The sequence below is a fragment of the Fundulus heteroclitus genome, chromosome 17 (genome assembly GCF_011125445.2).
Source record: "Fundulus heteroclitus isolate FHET01 chromosome 17, MU-UCD_Fhet_4.1, whole genome shotgun sequence".
Taxonomy (NCBI): domain Eukaryota; kingdom Metazoa; phylum Chordata; class Actinopteri; order Cyprinodontiformes; family Fundulidae; genus Fundulus; species Fundulus heteroclitus.
The window spans coordinates 963,634-976,555 of record NC_046377.1 but is presented as its reverse complement, the minus strand read 5'-3'; the positions used below and the strand labels follow the sequence as shown (position 1 = coordinate 976,555).

Sequence of the window (12,922 nt, the reverse complement as noted above, 5' to 3'; positions counted from 1 at the left end):
TGTCAGAGTCTGGTCCGCATTGCCGGCAGTAAGTCGGACTCGTTTCCGGTGAGAGTTGGACTCCGCCAAGGCTGCCCTTTGTCACCGATTCTGTTCATAACTTTTATGGACAGAATTTCTAGGCGCAGCCAAGGTGTTGAGGGGATCCGCTTTGGTGGCCTTAGGATTGCGTCTCTGCTATTCGCGGATGACGTGGTCCTATTGGCCTCATCAGGGCGTGATCTACAGCTCTCACTGGAGCGGTTCGCAGCCGAGTGCGAAGCGGCCGGGATGAAAATCAGTGCCTCCAAATCCGAGACCATGGTCTTGAACCGGAAAAGGGTAGAGTGCCTTCTCCGGGTTGGGGAGGATGTCCTGCCCCTAGTGGAGGAGTTCAAGTATCTTGGGGTCTTGTTCACGAATGAGGGGAAGATGGAGCGGGAGATCGACAGGCGGATTGGTGCAGCGTCTGCTGTGAAGCGGGCGCTGTACCGATCCGTTGTGGTGAAGAGAGAGCTGAGCCAAAAGGCGAAGCTCTCGATTTACCGGTCGATCTACGTTCCTACCCTCATCTATGGTCACGAGCTTTGGGTCGTGACCGAAAGAACGAGATCCCGGATACAAGCGGCTGAAATGAGTTTTCTCCGTAGTGTGTCTGGGCTCTCCCTTAGAGATAGGGTGAGGAGCTCAGTCATCCGGGGAGGACTCAGAGTAGAGCCGCTGCTCCTCCACGTCGAGAGGAGCCAGTTGAGATGGCTCGGGCATCTGGTCAGGATGCCTCCTGGACGCCTCCCTGGAGAGGTGTTCCGGGCACGTCCCACCGGGAGGAGGCCCAGGGGAAGACCCAGGACACGCTGGAGGGACTATGTCTCCCGGCTGGCCTGGGAACGCCTTGGGATTCCTCCTGAGGAGCTGGCCCAAGTGGCTGGGGAGAGGGACGTCTGGGCCTCCCTACTGAAGCTGCTACCCCCGCGACCCGACCCCGGATAAGCGGAAGACAACGGACGGACGGACGGAGAAAAAAAAATCCCACCTTTATTTTTATATATATATTTTATAATCCAGAAGTGTACAGTACCAGTCCTTTTTATTTGTTTCAAGCTTAGAAAAACTGATGTGCCCTTTAATTTGAAGCTTCATACTGATTTTAAAGCATGACTGTCCCGGATCGGCTGCCTGGAAACTCACAAACCAACCAGATCTTTTTACCTCGCTGAATGCAGACTGAAAAAAAAAAAAAAAAAACTCTCTTCGGTGTGGATGCCGTTATTGAGTGAAGAAGATTAAAAGCCAGAGCTGTTTAACAAGGAAGTTGGAGGAAGCACAAAGACATTAGAAGCAAGGTGGTAAGGCGCTCTTGCAGCACTAGATCTTGCAGTAATAAAACATCCAACGCAGGTTATGTAGAACTATCCAGTTTTTGTCAAGCATGTGACTTTTATCCGGTTAATTAAGTGGATAAGCATTTGGACTCATTAGTATTGCAAAATCATTTAAAGTGTTTGTGTGGCAGCGTTTCAGAGGCTTGGTAGGAAAAGAAACGGCAGCATGTCGGCTAGGGGTGTAACAACACCTCGATCCACATTGATATATCGATTTAATGATTAACGCTCCAATTATATCGATGCAAAATGAAAATATCAATCCATATCACCATTTTTAAGATATGCCTTTATTTTGAAATTCATGGATGAGACTATAGCGAGCAAGTGATCTATTGTTATTCTTATTAGTATATACAAGAGGAATACTGTTTTTGATTTAAATGCCTGATACCTGTAATCATATTTCGCCAAACCAGGCATTAGTCTTTAAAATACGTTTTTTTTCACCCACTGTTTTTTTTTTGTGAGTTAATATCAATAAATAATAGCGTTAGATGGGCAGATGATTTCACATCATATGGATCGCATTGATCGTAATAGACTTTGTGATATCGGCAAATATCGTATCGTCATCCAAACAAATCAATATTTACACCCCTAGTGTCAGGAAATGTCTGCGAGAGATCCAGAACTTGTTAGTCCACAGAGGTTGTAAACAGACAGAAAATTATAACCAAAGTAGTTAAGCTGTAGAAAGATCAACAGGGAAAATGCTGATGCAGTAGCAAGGAGCCTCTCTTGCACAAAGAAAACTGGTTCTGGTTTTCACACTCCACGCGAAATGAGTAGACTTTATTTTTGGGTTTGATGATGTGTGTTGTGTGGTCAAAGGGCTTGAATGGCCAACTGCTGAAGGCACAGCCCGACCGGGCGTTAGAGTCGAATGCAGGAAATCACAACAACACAGCTTTCTGTCGCTAATTTCATCCCTTGGATAACAGCGTGGATTATTTACAGCTGTAAGTACACACACACACACACACAGCATGCACATCTGGAAGCAACAGAGTGCAGCGTTGTAGACTCTCGCCGTAGCAGTTTCTCTGTGTCCACCTTAAACCCGCGAGTGGACCGGCAGCTTCCATCGTTCCAGTCGAAGAGCCGGGTCAGCCGGAAATGATCCTCACCCTGAGGGGAGGTGTCTGATGCGAGTTAGACGCAGTAACGAAAACTGTTGGAGGCTACCACCGCCCATCCGGAAATACAACAACAGGTTATGGTGTGCACGGGGTGATCAGAGTCCATGCTCCTGCCAAACAACATTTTCCATGTCGGCTAAAAAAAAAAAAGAAAAGAAAAAAAAAAACTACAATTTCTGTCGGATTTGCCTAGAAAACCTTTTTGAAAATGTTCACCATCTCCCCAACATGTGCCAGATCTGAGGTTGCTCTCCTGTTGTCCCCGTCAACAGTTCCCTCCACCAGGGCTGTGGATCTATCCAGCCACTGCTTCTCTTCACTACGCTCTGTACATCTTCAGAACTTTCTCCTTGAATTTCACGATGTCATTTGTTCTCTAAAATAAAAAAAATAAAAAAAACCTGAGGCAGAACCTTCACAGATCCATCTGCATTTATACTAAGAAAACGTTTAGACGCAGGAAACTACCAATTAGGTAACTCCTGAAGACTCCTGGTTGCAACTGATCATATTCATTGGTATAAGATGAATAAAAATAAATAAAAACTATACAACTCCTTTTAATTACGCAACTTTGCACCGCTTTGTGTCGTCCCATCACAAAAAAAACACACTAATAAAATACATTGATGTTTGCAGCCATAATGTGACAACATGTGCAAAAAATCTGCAAGGTGCTGCATAATAAAGACCATAATCTTCCATCTGAAACAAAGCACATCACATTTTACCTCCTAAAACCATGTGGTTTTCTTCTACCAAAGGAGAATCTGCGCTCTACACCTGCTAACACGCTCACAGCTTGGACTAAAACTGTGGTTTTGCCATCAGTGGGAAAGCTGGGAGCTTGCCAGGGGGGAGAATTAGGGAAACAGCTCAGCCTGATAACTGGATGCTTGCAATGATTAACTCCATGTAATGAACAACAGGCAAGCGTGGTGCGTTCGGGGGTCCTGCGAGCATCGTTGCTGTGATGTCACTGTTAAACGCTGTGGAGGGCTGCTGGCAACTAAAGGCTGCAGTGCGTTTTAGTTGTACAACGATGGGTTAGTAGAAAAAGTAGAAACGCGCATTTTATTCAAGCATGGCTCCAAAGCGCAACTTAGAATAAAACATAAACAGACTCTGGGTGAGGATGTCACTGGACTATAAAGCCAGGCTTTCCACTCACGTTCCGAGGACTTCTTTAAAATCAAAGATCTTCTTGATGTCATCGACCTGCTTCTTCCACGTCTCCCCGCTGCCGGTGTCTCCGTTCTCCCGAGCCATGACGCTGGTTCACCGGCCGCAAGTCGGGCTGCGCGCCGCGAGGATGCAAGGAGGGAATGTCTTCACAAAAGAAAAAAAAAAAAGAAAAAACGCAACGATGAAAGCTGCTTTTTAAAAAAAAAAAAAAAAAAGTGGGGGAGAAGTTGAGAGGCAGAGGTTTTAGAGAGTTCCGGTGGGGTCTGATCCGCTGCAGCAGGACCATGTGAGTCCTCCTGCAGTCCGTATCCCTGCAGGCTCCCGCTGCTCTCTCTCTCTCTCTCTCCCTCTCTCTCCGTGGCACCGTGCGGACAACGGCTGTCAAATTCACGATGACGCTGGAGCGCTTCCGAAAGTTCTTTCAAAATAAAAGCTTGTTGTTTCACCAGATCACAAATAAATACTAGTGCTGTCAAACGATTAAAAATTTTAATCGCGATTAATTGCATAATGTCGATAGTTAACTCGAGATTAATCGCAATTAATCGCATATTTCATCCTTTGATTTCTGAAAGTGTAATAGCCTGTTTGGGCATTTTAATGTGCAATTTTGCAATAAATGACACTAATAAAATACATGCTTGTACAAAACATATTTTTATGTTATTTTTCAAGCACTTTTCAGAATTGGAATGAAAACATCCTGGTGCCAAATGTTAAACTCTGGACTATAATGGCTAAATGACTAATCATGACGCCCTGATGTTACACCATGTGTAAACAAATGTGTAAATAAATACCTGTTTTCATGCCGATATATATATTTTTTTGCCTCTTAAACAAAGCTAGACATGGTATTATGCATAAACATATAAATTAATAAAAATTGTACATTTCAATCATAAAGTCATAAGTTTTGTTCATTTCTTCACTCTCTCTCTCACACATCTAATTCTGAGCTTTCACACCAACAACAATACAGGTCATTCCAGTCTTACACTTTGCTTGCAACTGGGCAGGAGCTTAATACCCTTGAAAGAGAACTGTTTAGTAACTGTTTGGTAACTCCAGGTCCTTCGTTTGGCAACGTGATTCAGCCTTAGTTTGTCAAATACAGAGAAAACAAATTAATAAGCATTAAAGTACGGTTTATGGGTTGGGTTACTGTAATTTTATCAACGTGTAAAAGCTCATCTTCAGAACCAATGTCTGATAAAATAGTGATCTGCACCAAGTTGTCTACTTTCAGCAGTTATCACCGGTTATTGCACCGTAAACTGCAGAAAATACGTGCAGAGTTGCTCTGTCTGCCTTTACTACCGTCGGCTCCTATGGCGGAGGGATATTTCAGCTGGATACAAAGTGTCTAGTGCAGGCAGGTCTCATAATAACCGCTGTTTCATCACTTATTTTAGAGCCCAAATAAGCGATTTCACTTTCAGAAACGTGCCCAAAAAAAAAACGCCACCCGTGACTCATGAAATTTAGAAGCGCTTTTAGAAAAAAGAAGCCCAAAGTCGCATCTGTCCGAGGGTAAAAGAAACCCTTCGGGGCGGATGTGTTTGCTACAGTTTTCTAGCACTCTTGAAACTATGGAAAGCGCCGAGGGTAAAAGAAACACAGTCCGGAGAGCGCGGCGGGGGAAAAAACATTAGGGAACGGTGTGTGTGTTTTAACGCGCGGCGACAAAAAAATTGTCGGCGTTAAAATGGGTTTGCGTTAACGCCGTTAATAACGCGTTTAACTGACAGCACTAATAAATACATATTGTATAAGTAAGCAGCGAGTCTTAAAGTGTGAACATTTTGGTCTCTAGGGGGCGCTAAACGTGTAACTTCCGGTTTTAGCGCCCCCTGAAGGCCACTGGCAGCACTGCACTGTCGCAACATTAAACAGTCTCCCTCCCTGTTTTGGGATCTGATAGCAGACCACTTTGAACCAGCAGAATGAGACGTGATGAAGTTACATGGAAAGATAAGGCTACATTCACCCCTCTGGATTAAATCCTACATCAGAGAACCATATATGTCTGACCAGGTAAGAGTCTGTTTTGTTTTGTTGCTTCAAGACTGTTGTAACCTATAATGGATCACATGACGTGAATGGGTCACATGATCCATTTTGCAACGGATCTCACCCTCTCAAGTTACATAGGCGCGTTTTTGAAAAGGGCAGTCCGCAAATTAAGCTGATACTTGAGTCAAAACTGCGCTGGTTTAAGGGAAAGGAACATAGGATATCTAAACAGATCTGCAGATTTTGCATTTGTCCATTTAGTACCCTACCATGCATCCATTCATTGTTTATTCCCGCTTATCCATGCAGGTCCCTGGATGGCCGCTGCCTCCAGGTCACTACCCCGTCACATTGACACATAGGATAGACAACTGCACATGCACACCCTCATATTTAGGGAATGAACCCACGGATGCACCAAGAGGACATGCAGTCTCCAAAGAAAAGCTATGGGAGTGTCTACGCATGTCTGAGCCCTGTGGGGGTTGCTCCTTACCAACTGAACGGGAGCTTTTCAAAACCACTGTCTGGCAAAATTAGAGGCATAAGTTCCTATTTAAAAGGCACTCAGCATTTGTGAAGGTGTTTAATAAACTGGTGGCATTTTACTCTTTGAACTCCAGGCAGCCTGATGTTTAGTGGTCTGTCCCATTTCAAAGCACTCACAAGCAGCCCGGTCCTCGCACTCCAGTCTCTGCCTGCTCGTGGTTTGACGCATCGCTCAGGTGCACTTATGCCTTTTATCCGGTTCAGTGTTTAATAGTCTGTTCATCGGTCTACTTATATTCCTGCTAAAGTAACCTGCTTATTATATACGGTAAATCTGTCTTAAGTTTATTTTAATTTAAATAATGCTTTGTTGAATAAAACATCAACAGCAAAATCAAGCTCAAATAGAATTTGATGCTTATGGAAAAAGGTATTTATGCCACATGAAATATCTTATTTTGAAGGCAACTCCTTCATGTTTCCTGTAAAAAAACAGCTTCGGTGCTTAACTTGCTGGAAATTTTAATGCCACCTGCTATAGTCTAAATGCAGTTAATTGGTGCCAGTCTGACTGCTTGATGGGCTCCCTGACCCTCCAGCAAAGCTTAACTGGCATTATCATCATCTCTGTTGAGAACATTCACACTCCAAATGCATCAAACTGCAGCGTTGTTCCAGCAGTGCACGGTTTTATGACAGTAAAAAGCAGCTGATGGGAAGCTGGCCATGCATCCTGTATGACCGTATGGGTGTGTGTGTGTGTGTGTGTAGGTGTGTGTGTGTGTGTGTGTGTGTGTGTGTGTGTGTGTGTGTCCTGCAAGCCGAAGCTGTAAATTCGCAATGCACCAATTTGCTGACAACAACCGTCATGCATCAGTCACATTTCTGTAATCCCCAAAGACGTCTGCATGGCTAAGCACAACCCCCCCCCCCTCCCTTCCTTCCCCCATGAGATCATGAGGGACCCCAGCTGCAGCAGCTGCACATTCACCTGGATTACCAAAAGCATGAGTTTGCAAAGAGGCCTTTAGACCCAGCTCCATGACAATCTGAAGGTAATGGTGGGGGGGGGAGGGGGTCTCAGGCCAGCTGAGGTCGTGTCAAGGCCAAGGCACTCGGCCTAGACCTGGCTGCTGGCCTCGTTACATCACTCTGTGTGTGGAAAGCTGGACGAAGCGCACACACAAACAGAGGGAGGAGGAGGGCAATATGTTGCAACTCCTCATGAGTATTCTGACTGCAAACTACTGCAGCTCTTCCTCAGCAGCAACCACGGAAAACTCCCCCCCCTCCCCTCTCTGTTTCTCTCTCTCTCTACCCCCTCCCATCCATTCCTTTCTACTTTCTCCTGCTCATCCTAATCCTTTACTCTGAGTCAGCAGCTCTCATCTCCCCCCTGATGAAAGATGATTACCCAGCTGCAGAGGAAAGAGGAGGAGGAGAGGAGGACATCAAGGATGGGTAGATCCAAGCTGAAGGTCAAGGAAGACCAGGGGTTAAACAGCGGACTTATTGCTTGCAGCCTGAGACAAACACACACACGGCTGTGTTAGCAGGAGGTGTCAGTGGGGCTGTACTTAACTATACTTACCCAGATGTACAGTATGTTCTCAGTCACACAGGGCGATCAGTGGGTTAATCAGCAGAAAAAATAACACAAATTAAGAATTTCTATGTGTACCAGCCAGGCCAAAAAAAGGCTGCTTGTTGACTCCCTTGAGAGCGTGGTGTTGCTGTTTATGTAGTTGATCAGTGAAAGCCTTCACTTCATGCCGGGTGTCCTCCACATCCAGTATCTGGACCGCTTTCTCTTCGAAATGAGGTGGAGCATCAAAATGCGGGAAGAGGAAGCAGGAGAAAAACAGTATAGAGTGGTCAAGCTGTTCATCAGCTGGCTAAAACTTTAAGATCAGTAGATCTAAAAAAGTTGGAACTGGTGCGCAAGGCTGGCTTCGCTGTGAAATCTATCACGAGCCACTGATGGCGAAGGCCTAAACGCTGGTCACAGCCTGTGTAGCAAGAGATGATGCGCACACACACACACACACACACACACACACAATCGTCACACAGCCATGTGGATATAACAACCAATTTCCAAACCCTTTGACAAAATCCTCCAAGCACCTTTTTACCATCTTCGTGCGTTTTGTGAAAGAATCGATGCGGGGAGTCAAGCACATTTCAGCAGCAAGGCGTTTCAAAGTGCTTTACCTCATGAGAACATAAAAACATCATAAACACATTGTAACAGTCACTGGCTGTGAGACCAGTAACAAACATTAAATTGTATCAAGTGAAGACATCAATACACATTAAATATGTTGGTCAGTGTTCCTGTTATTACGGGTCGAAAGCAATTCTAAACAGGCGGGTTCTCCGTCTTTGTTTAAAGGAACTCAGTGTTTGGCTGTCGTAGTTGGACCGAAGCAACAATGGACCTGGGAAGATGGCGCTGAGGTCTAAGAGGAAGCTCAGAGAGGGCAGGGCCTTTTCTATTGTTGGTCCTGAATTGTAAAATAACCTGTCCCTGCACATAAGAGAGGCTCCTTCACTGCCCACTTTAAAACTCGCCTTAAACCCACTACTATTCTTTAGCTTTTACCACTAGCGAGACATTGTTTTAATTTTTAATTGGTTTTATTGTTTCTTTTAAGTGTTTTCATGCATTATCTTTTTATCTTAGTTTTTTTTATTGGATGTGTTTTAGCTTGTAGCGATGTACAGCACTTTGTTTCAGTTGTTGGCTGTTTTTAAGCGCTTTATAAATAATGATGGTATGGTATGGTTTCGGCTGATTTGCATTTTTCTTGAAGTTTGTTCCACATTTGTGGAGCACAGGAGCTAAATGCTGCTTCTCCATGTTTGGTTCTGGTTCTGGGTGTACAGTATACCAGAACCAGAAGATCTGAGAGGTCTGGAGGGTTGACACAGCAACAACAGATCTTTAATGTATTTTGGTGCTACGCCATTCATTGATTTATAAACTAACAGACGTATTTTAAAGTCTATTCTCTGAGCTAAAGGGAGCCACTGTAAGGACTTTAGAACTGGGACGATGTGCTCTATCTTCCTGGTTTTAGTGAGAACACCAGCAGCAGCATTCTGGATCAGCTGGAGCTATCTGAATGATTTTTTTGGGCAGACCTGTGAAGACGCCGTTGCAGTAATCAACGCGACTAAAGATAAACAAATGGATGAGCTTCTCTAGATCTCGTTGGGACATCAGTCCTTTAATCCTAGAAATGTTTTTCAGGTGATAGAAGGCTGACTTTGCGACTATCTTGATGTGTCCTTCAAGGTTCAGGTCTGAGTTCATCATTACAACCAGATTTCAGGCCTGATCACTAGTTTGTAGTTGTGATAACTGAAGCTGCGTGCTGACTCTAGTTCGTTCCTCTTTAGGTCCAAAAATCATAACTTCAGTTTTGTTTCTGTTCAGCCAGAGAATGTCAGCCAAAATCATCCACGCATTGATTTGTTCTAAGCATCCGTTCAGTGAATGGATGGGTTCAGAGTCACCTGGTGACGTCGTAATGTAAAGCTGTGTATCATCTGCGTAGTTATGGTAACTAATTTTATTTCTTTTAATAACCTCAGCTAGTGGGAGCATATAGATATTGAATAGAACGGGTCCTAGGATTGGACTTTAGGGTACCCCACATGTGACTTTTGTCCGCTCTGATGAGAAGTTACTTATTGACACAAAGAAATCCCTGTTCTTTAGGTAAGATTTGAACCAGTTGAGTGCTGTACCAGAGAGCCATTGGTACTAGAATTGTGAGGGGAGGCTGAGTTCAGCCCGTTGCTGTTGCACCCCCGACTCACCCAGCCAGGTAGTCACAGCACTGAGACCAGCCAAACCAGCGGACTTCTACAGGAGCAAGCCAACTTCTGGGAAGGCGGGAGCGATGCAGTGATGAAGTTAGGTTTGTGCGACCAGCCAACAGTGTGATTTAAAAACTTCAACAATACACAAGAAATAATTTCCAACAAGAAAAAAGTAAGATACTGAATATCATTTCAGCTTGAAGCATTTACTTGACCAACAGATGGCTTTGCAGGTTGTTGCCATATCTGTTTGTAAATTTTGAATGTGAGCGGGGGTGTCCAGGCAGTTCGTGTTTGCGCGTTTGTGGCCTAAATGTTTTGTGAAAGAGGCTACCCACAGATCCCCCAACCCAAATTAAGGCAGTTTACTTATGCGGATGACCCAATAACCATAAAAGGGCATCAGTGAGAGAAGGGCCTAAGGAACTGAACACAACTTCTAAGGCTTCATCTCCTCCCATACACCAAACTCATTGTTAATTTCTTCTTTAACATGGTATATGCTTAAAAAAAGACCAAAAACCATTTGATCATGATAAAATAAGGTTATATACACCAAGCCTCCATCCTGATAATGTCATTCCAGTCCTTTTCCTTTTGGAATCATATTTTTTTTTTTTGCGTTTTTTTCCCCCCCACTAGATCTTGGAACATTCTTCATTGTTTCACCTGGAGATGCTAATAGCCGTTAGCTGCCTCCTTGTTTTAACCCCAGCTGCGCACGGGCAGTATGTACTTCCGTTAAAATTGTATATAAACGCGAAAGGCTTTACTTATTCACAAATTGAGAAAAAACAACAAATAAAACACCGAAATAACAGCTAATATGCCAGCAGGATGTGATCATCTTTCATAAAAACTGTGTATGCAACCAGAGGGTGCTACTGACATATAAATTAAAAAAGTTAAATAACGTGGCTAAGCACCTTTAAGGTCATTGCTGATTTCTTTCCATCTTGGCACCTGAATGATCCAGAGCTGACAAACCGTTTGCTTTTACCGAAGTGACTATTTGTCGATCATCGGTTCACTGTATGCCTTTTATTATTTGCACTTGGTAAGCAATTACACAATCTGTTCAAAAGAACACTTCATTCCTGTATTTCAGCATGAATTATGGTTAGTGCCGTTTTACCATCCAACTTGTATTTCAACAACTCCGATAAGCACCTAACGATTTTTTATAGGTCCTGCTGCAAAAAGGGATTGTAAATAGCTCGTGCTTCAAATTTCCTTGAAATGTTCAGTGTGATGTATTACGGTTTCCAGTCAAAGCGGACGGTATTATTATGGGGCACATTAGCCGTGCCGCATACGCTGCTGAACGTCCACAGCCGTTCCCCTGAGGTACCGGGACTCTCAACTCACTCACTTCCTCCTTCGCCAAATGATTGCTCCGGTGAAGGCAGGGACCTGGTGGGGGGGGGGGGGGGGGGGGGGGGGGTGATTGGAGCCATGTCCCATGGCCGCACAGCTCATTTAGCTCCCAGCGTAATGAGGAGTGTTACGTAAGAAAGGACAATCAATTTCTTTTGCGCTTGTTTACTGCACCCACTGGACTGACAGTCGGTCAATATATGACAAGAAGTTTAATGGAGGTTTTTTGGAACTCGTGTCCACAGCGAGGCATGATGGAGAGCAACGAACTCGGCAGGGGCAGCCGAGGCAGCTGGGAGCAATGAGTGTGTCAAAAAGGGCTCAGAGGGAATTAGCAGAAAGAGGTGCAGGAGCAGAAATAAATGAAAGATGACAAAGTAATTAAGGGGGTTTAATGGTAAACACGGAAGCTCATTGGTCTCGAAAGCCACAGAACAACACTGCGAGCGTGCTCCAGTTCATTTTAAATGAAAGGGCATTAATACAGTTCATGTCTATAAATGAGAACACCCTATGGAAGTCTGGGTGTTTTTCCTTACATTATTGGACATTATAGCAATTCTACAGGAACTGAGATTAAAAAAAGAAAAGAATTAACAATAAAAACGGCCTCTGCCTTTAGTTGCATTTTAAACAGCTAGAAAACAAACACTGGCCAATCACATCAGGTGCACATGGTAAAAACAGTTACTCAGCATTCTGTAGGAACTTTGTCCCGATTAAACCTCAGACATTTAGTTTGTTGCTCTGGACACTTGATGGTAGAGTGATCACCAGGGTGAGATCACAGGAGCTTTCTGAGGCACAATCAACCCTGACATCCTCCACCAGAAGCTCACAGCGCCGCCCTCCACCTGTCACTAGGTTACCAGCTTCCTGACCAGCAGGTGAGGCTGGGGAGCACCTTCTCCCGCCTAAGAACAACTTATACTGGCGGCCCCCAGGGGTGTGTTCTCTCCCCTCCCCGCCGACTATTTGAGAATGACCCAAAACATCCAAGTAAATCCACAAGGTGAGATAAGTAATGGGAATTCCTGGGCCAGGTCAAAGCCCAGATCTGGGTTTCTTTACCGCAATCCCCTGGACTGAACGTGAAGTGCAGTTTTCTGCCCAACTTCCCCATTAGTAGTTAGACCGATTTCAATAAATTACCTGCTGGAAACACATCTACCGTATTTTTCGGACTTTAAGGTGCAGTTAAAATCCTTAAATCTTTTCAAAAAGTGACGGTGCGCCTTACATATGAAGCCTCCGAGAAGTTTATAGTGTGACGTGGACCTCCGCGAAGTGAACTACACCTGAGTATGGGGGGGCCTTGACATGAATGCACTTCTAGTTTTGACATTACAGTCAGGCAGTCTTGTAGACAGCTCAGGGGTCCAATCAGGTAGTGACAGTGCACCGTAATGCTCCAAATACCCATTGAGCGGCGTGGCCTCGTTGATTACCAGCTCATACTTACACATTTTGGGTTTGGGAGGTTTAGCTGCGCTGATTTTACTGACTTTTACTGTTGCGTAT

The 12,922-nt window shown here is 44.4% G+C and overlaps 1 protein-coding gene across 1 annotated transcript in view; it reads right to left on the bottom strand.

Moving 5' to 3' along the window:
- camk1da (calcium/calmodulin-dependent protein kinase 1Da) overlaps positions 1 to 4,026 on the bottom strand; it is a 94,879-nt gene extending 90,853 nt beyond the window's left edge. The window contains exon 1 of the mRNA XM_012851497.3: positions 3,675 to 4,026. Within this exon, the coding sequence (XP_012706951.2) occupies positions 3,675 to 3,772 (98 nt within the window). The 5' untranslated portion in view covers positions 3,773 to 4,026. The remainder of the gene's footprint in view (positions 1 to 3,674) is intronic.
- Between the last annotated feature and the right edge of the window lie 8,896 nt (positions 4,027 to 12,922).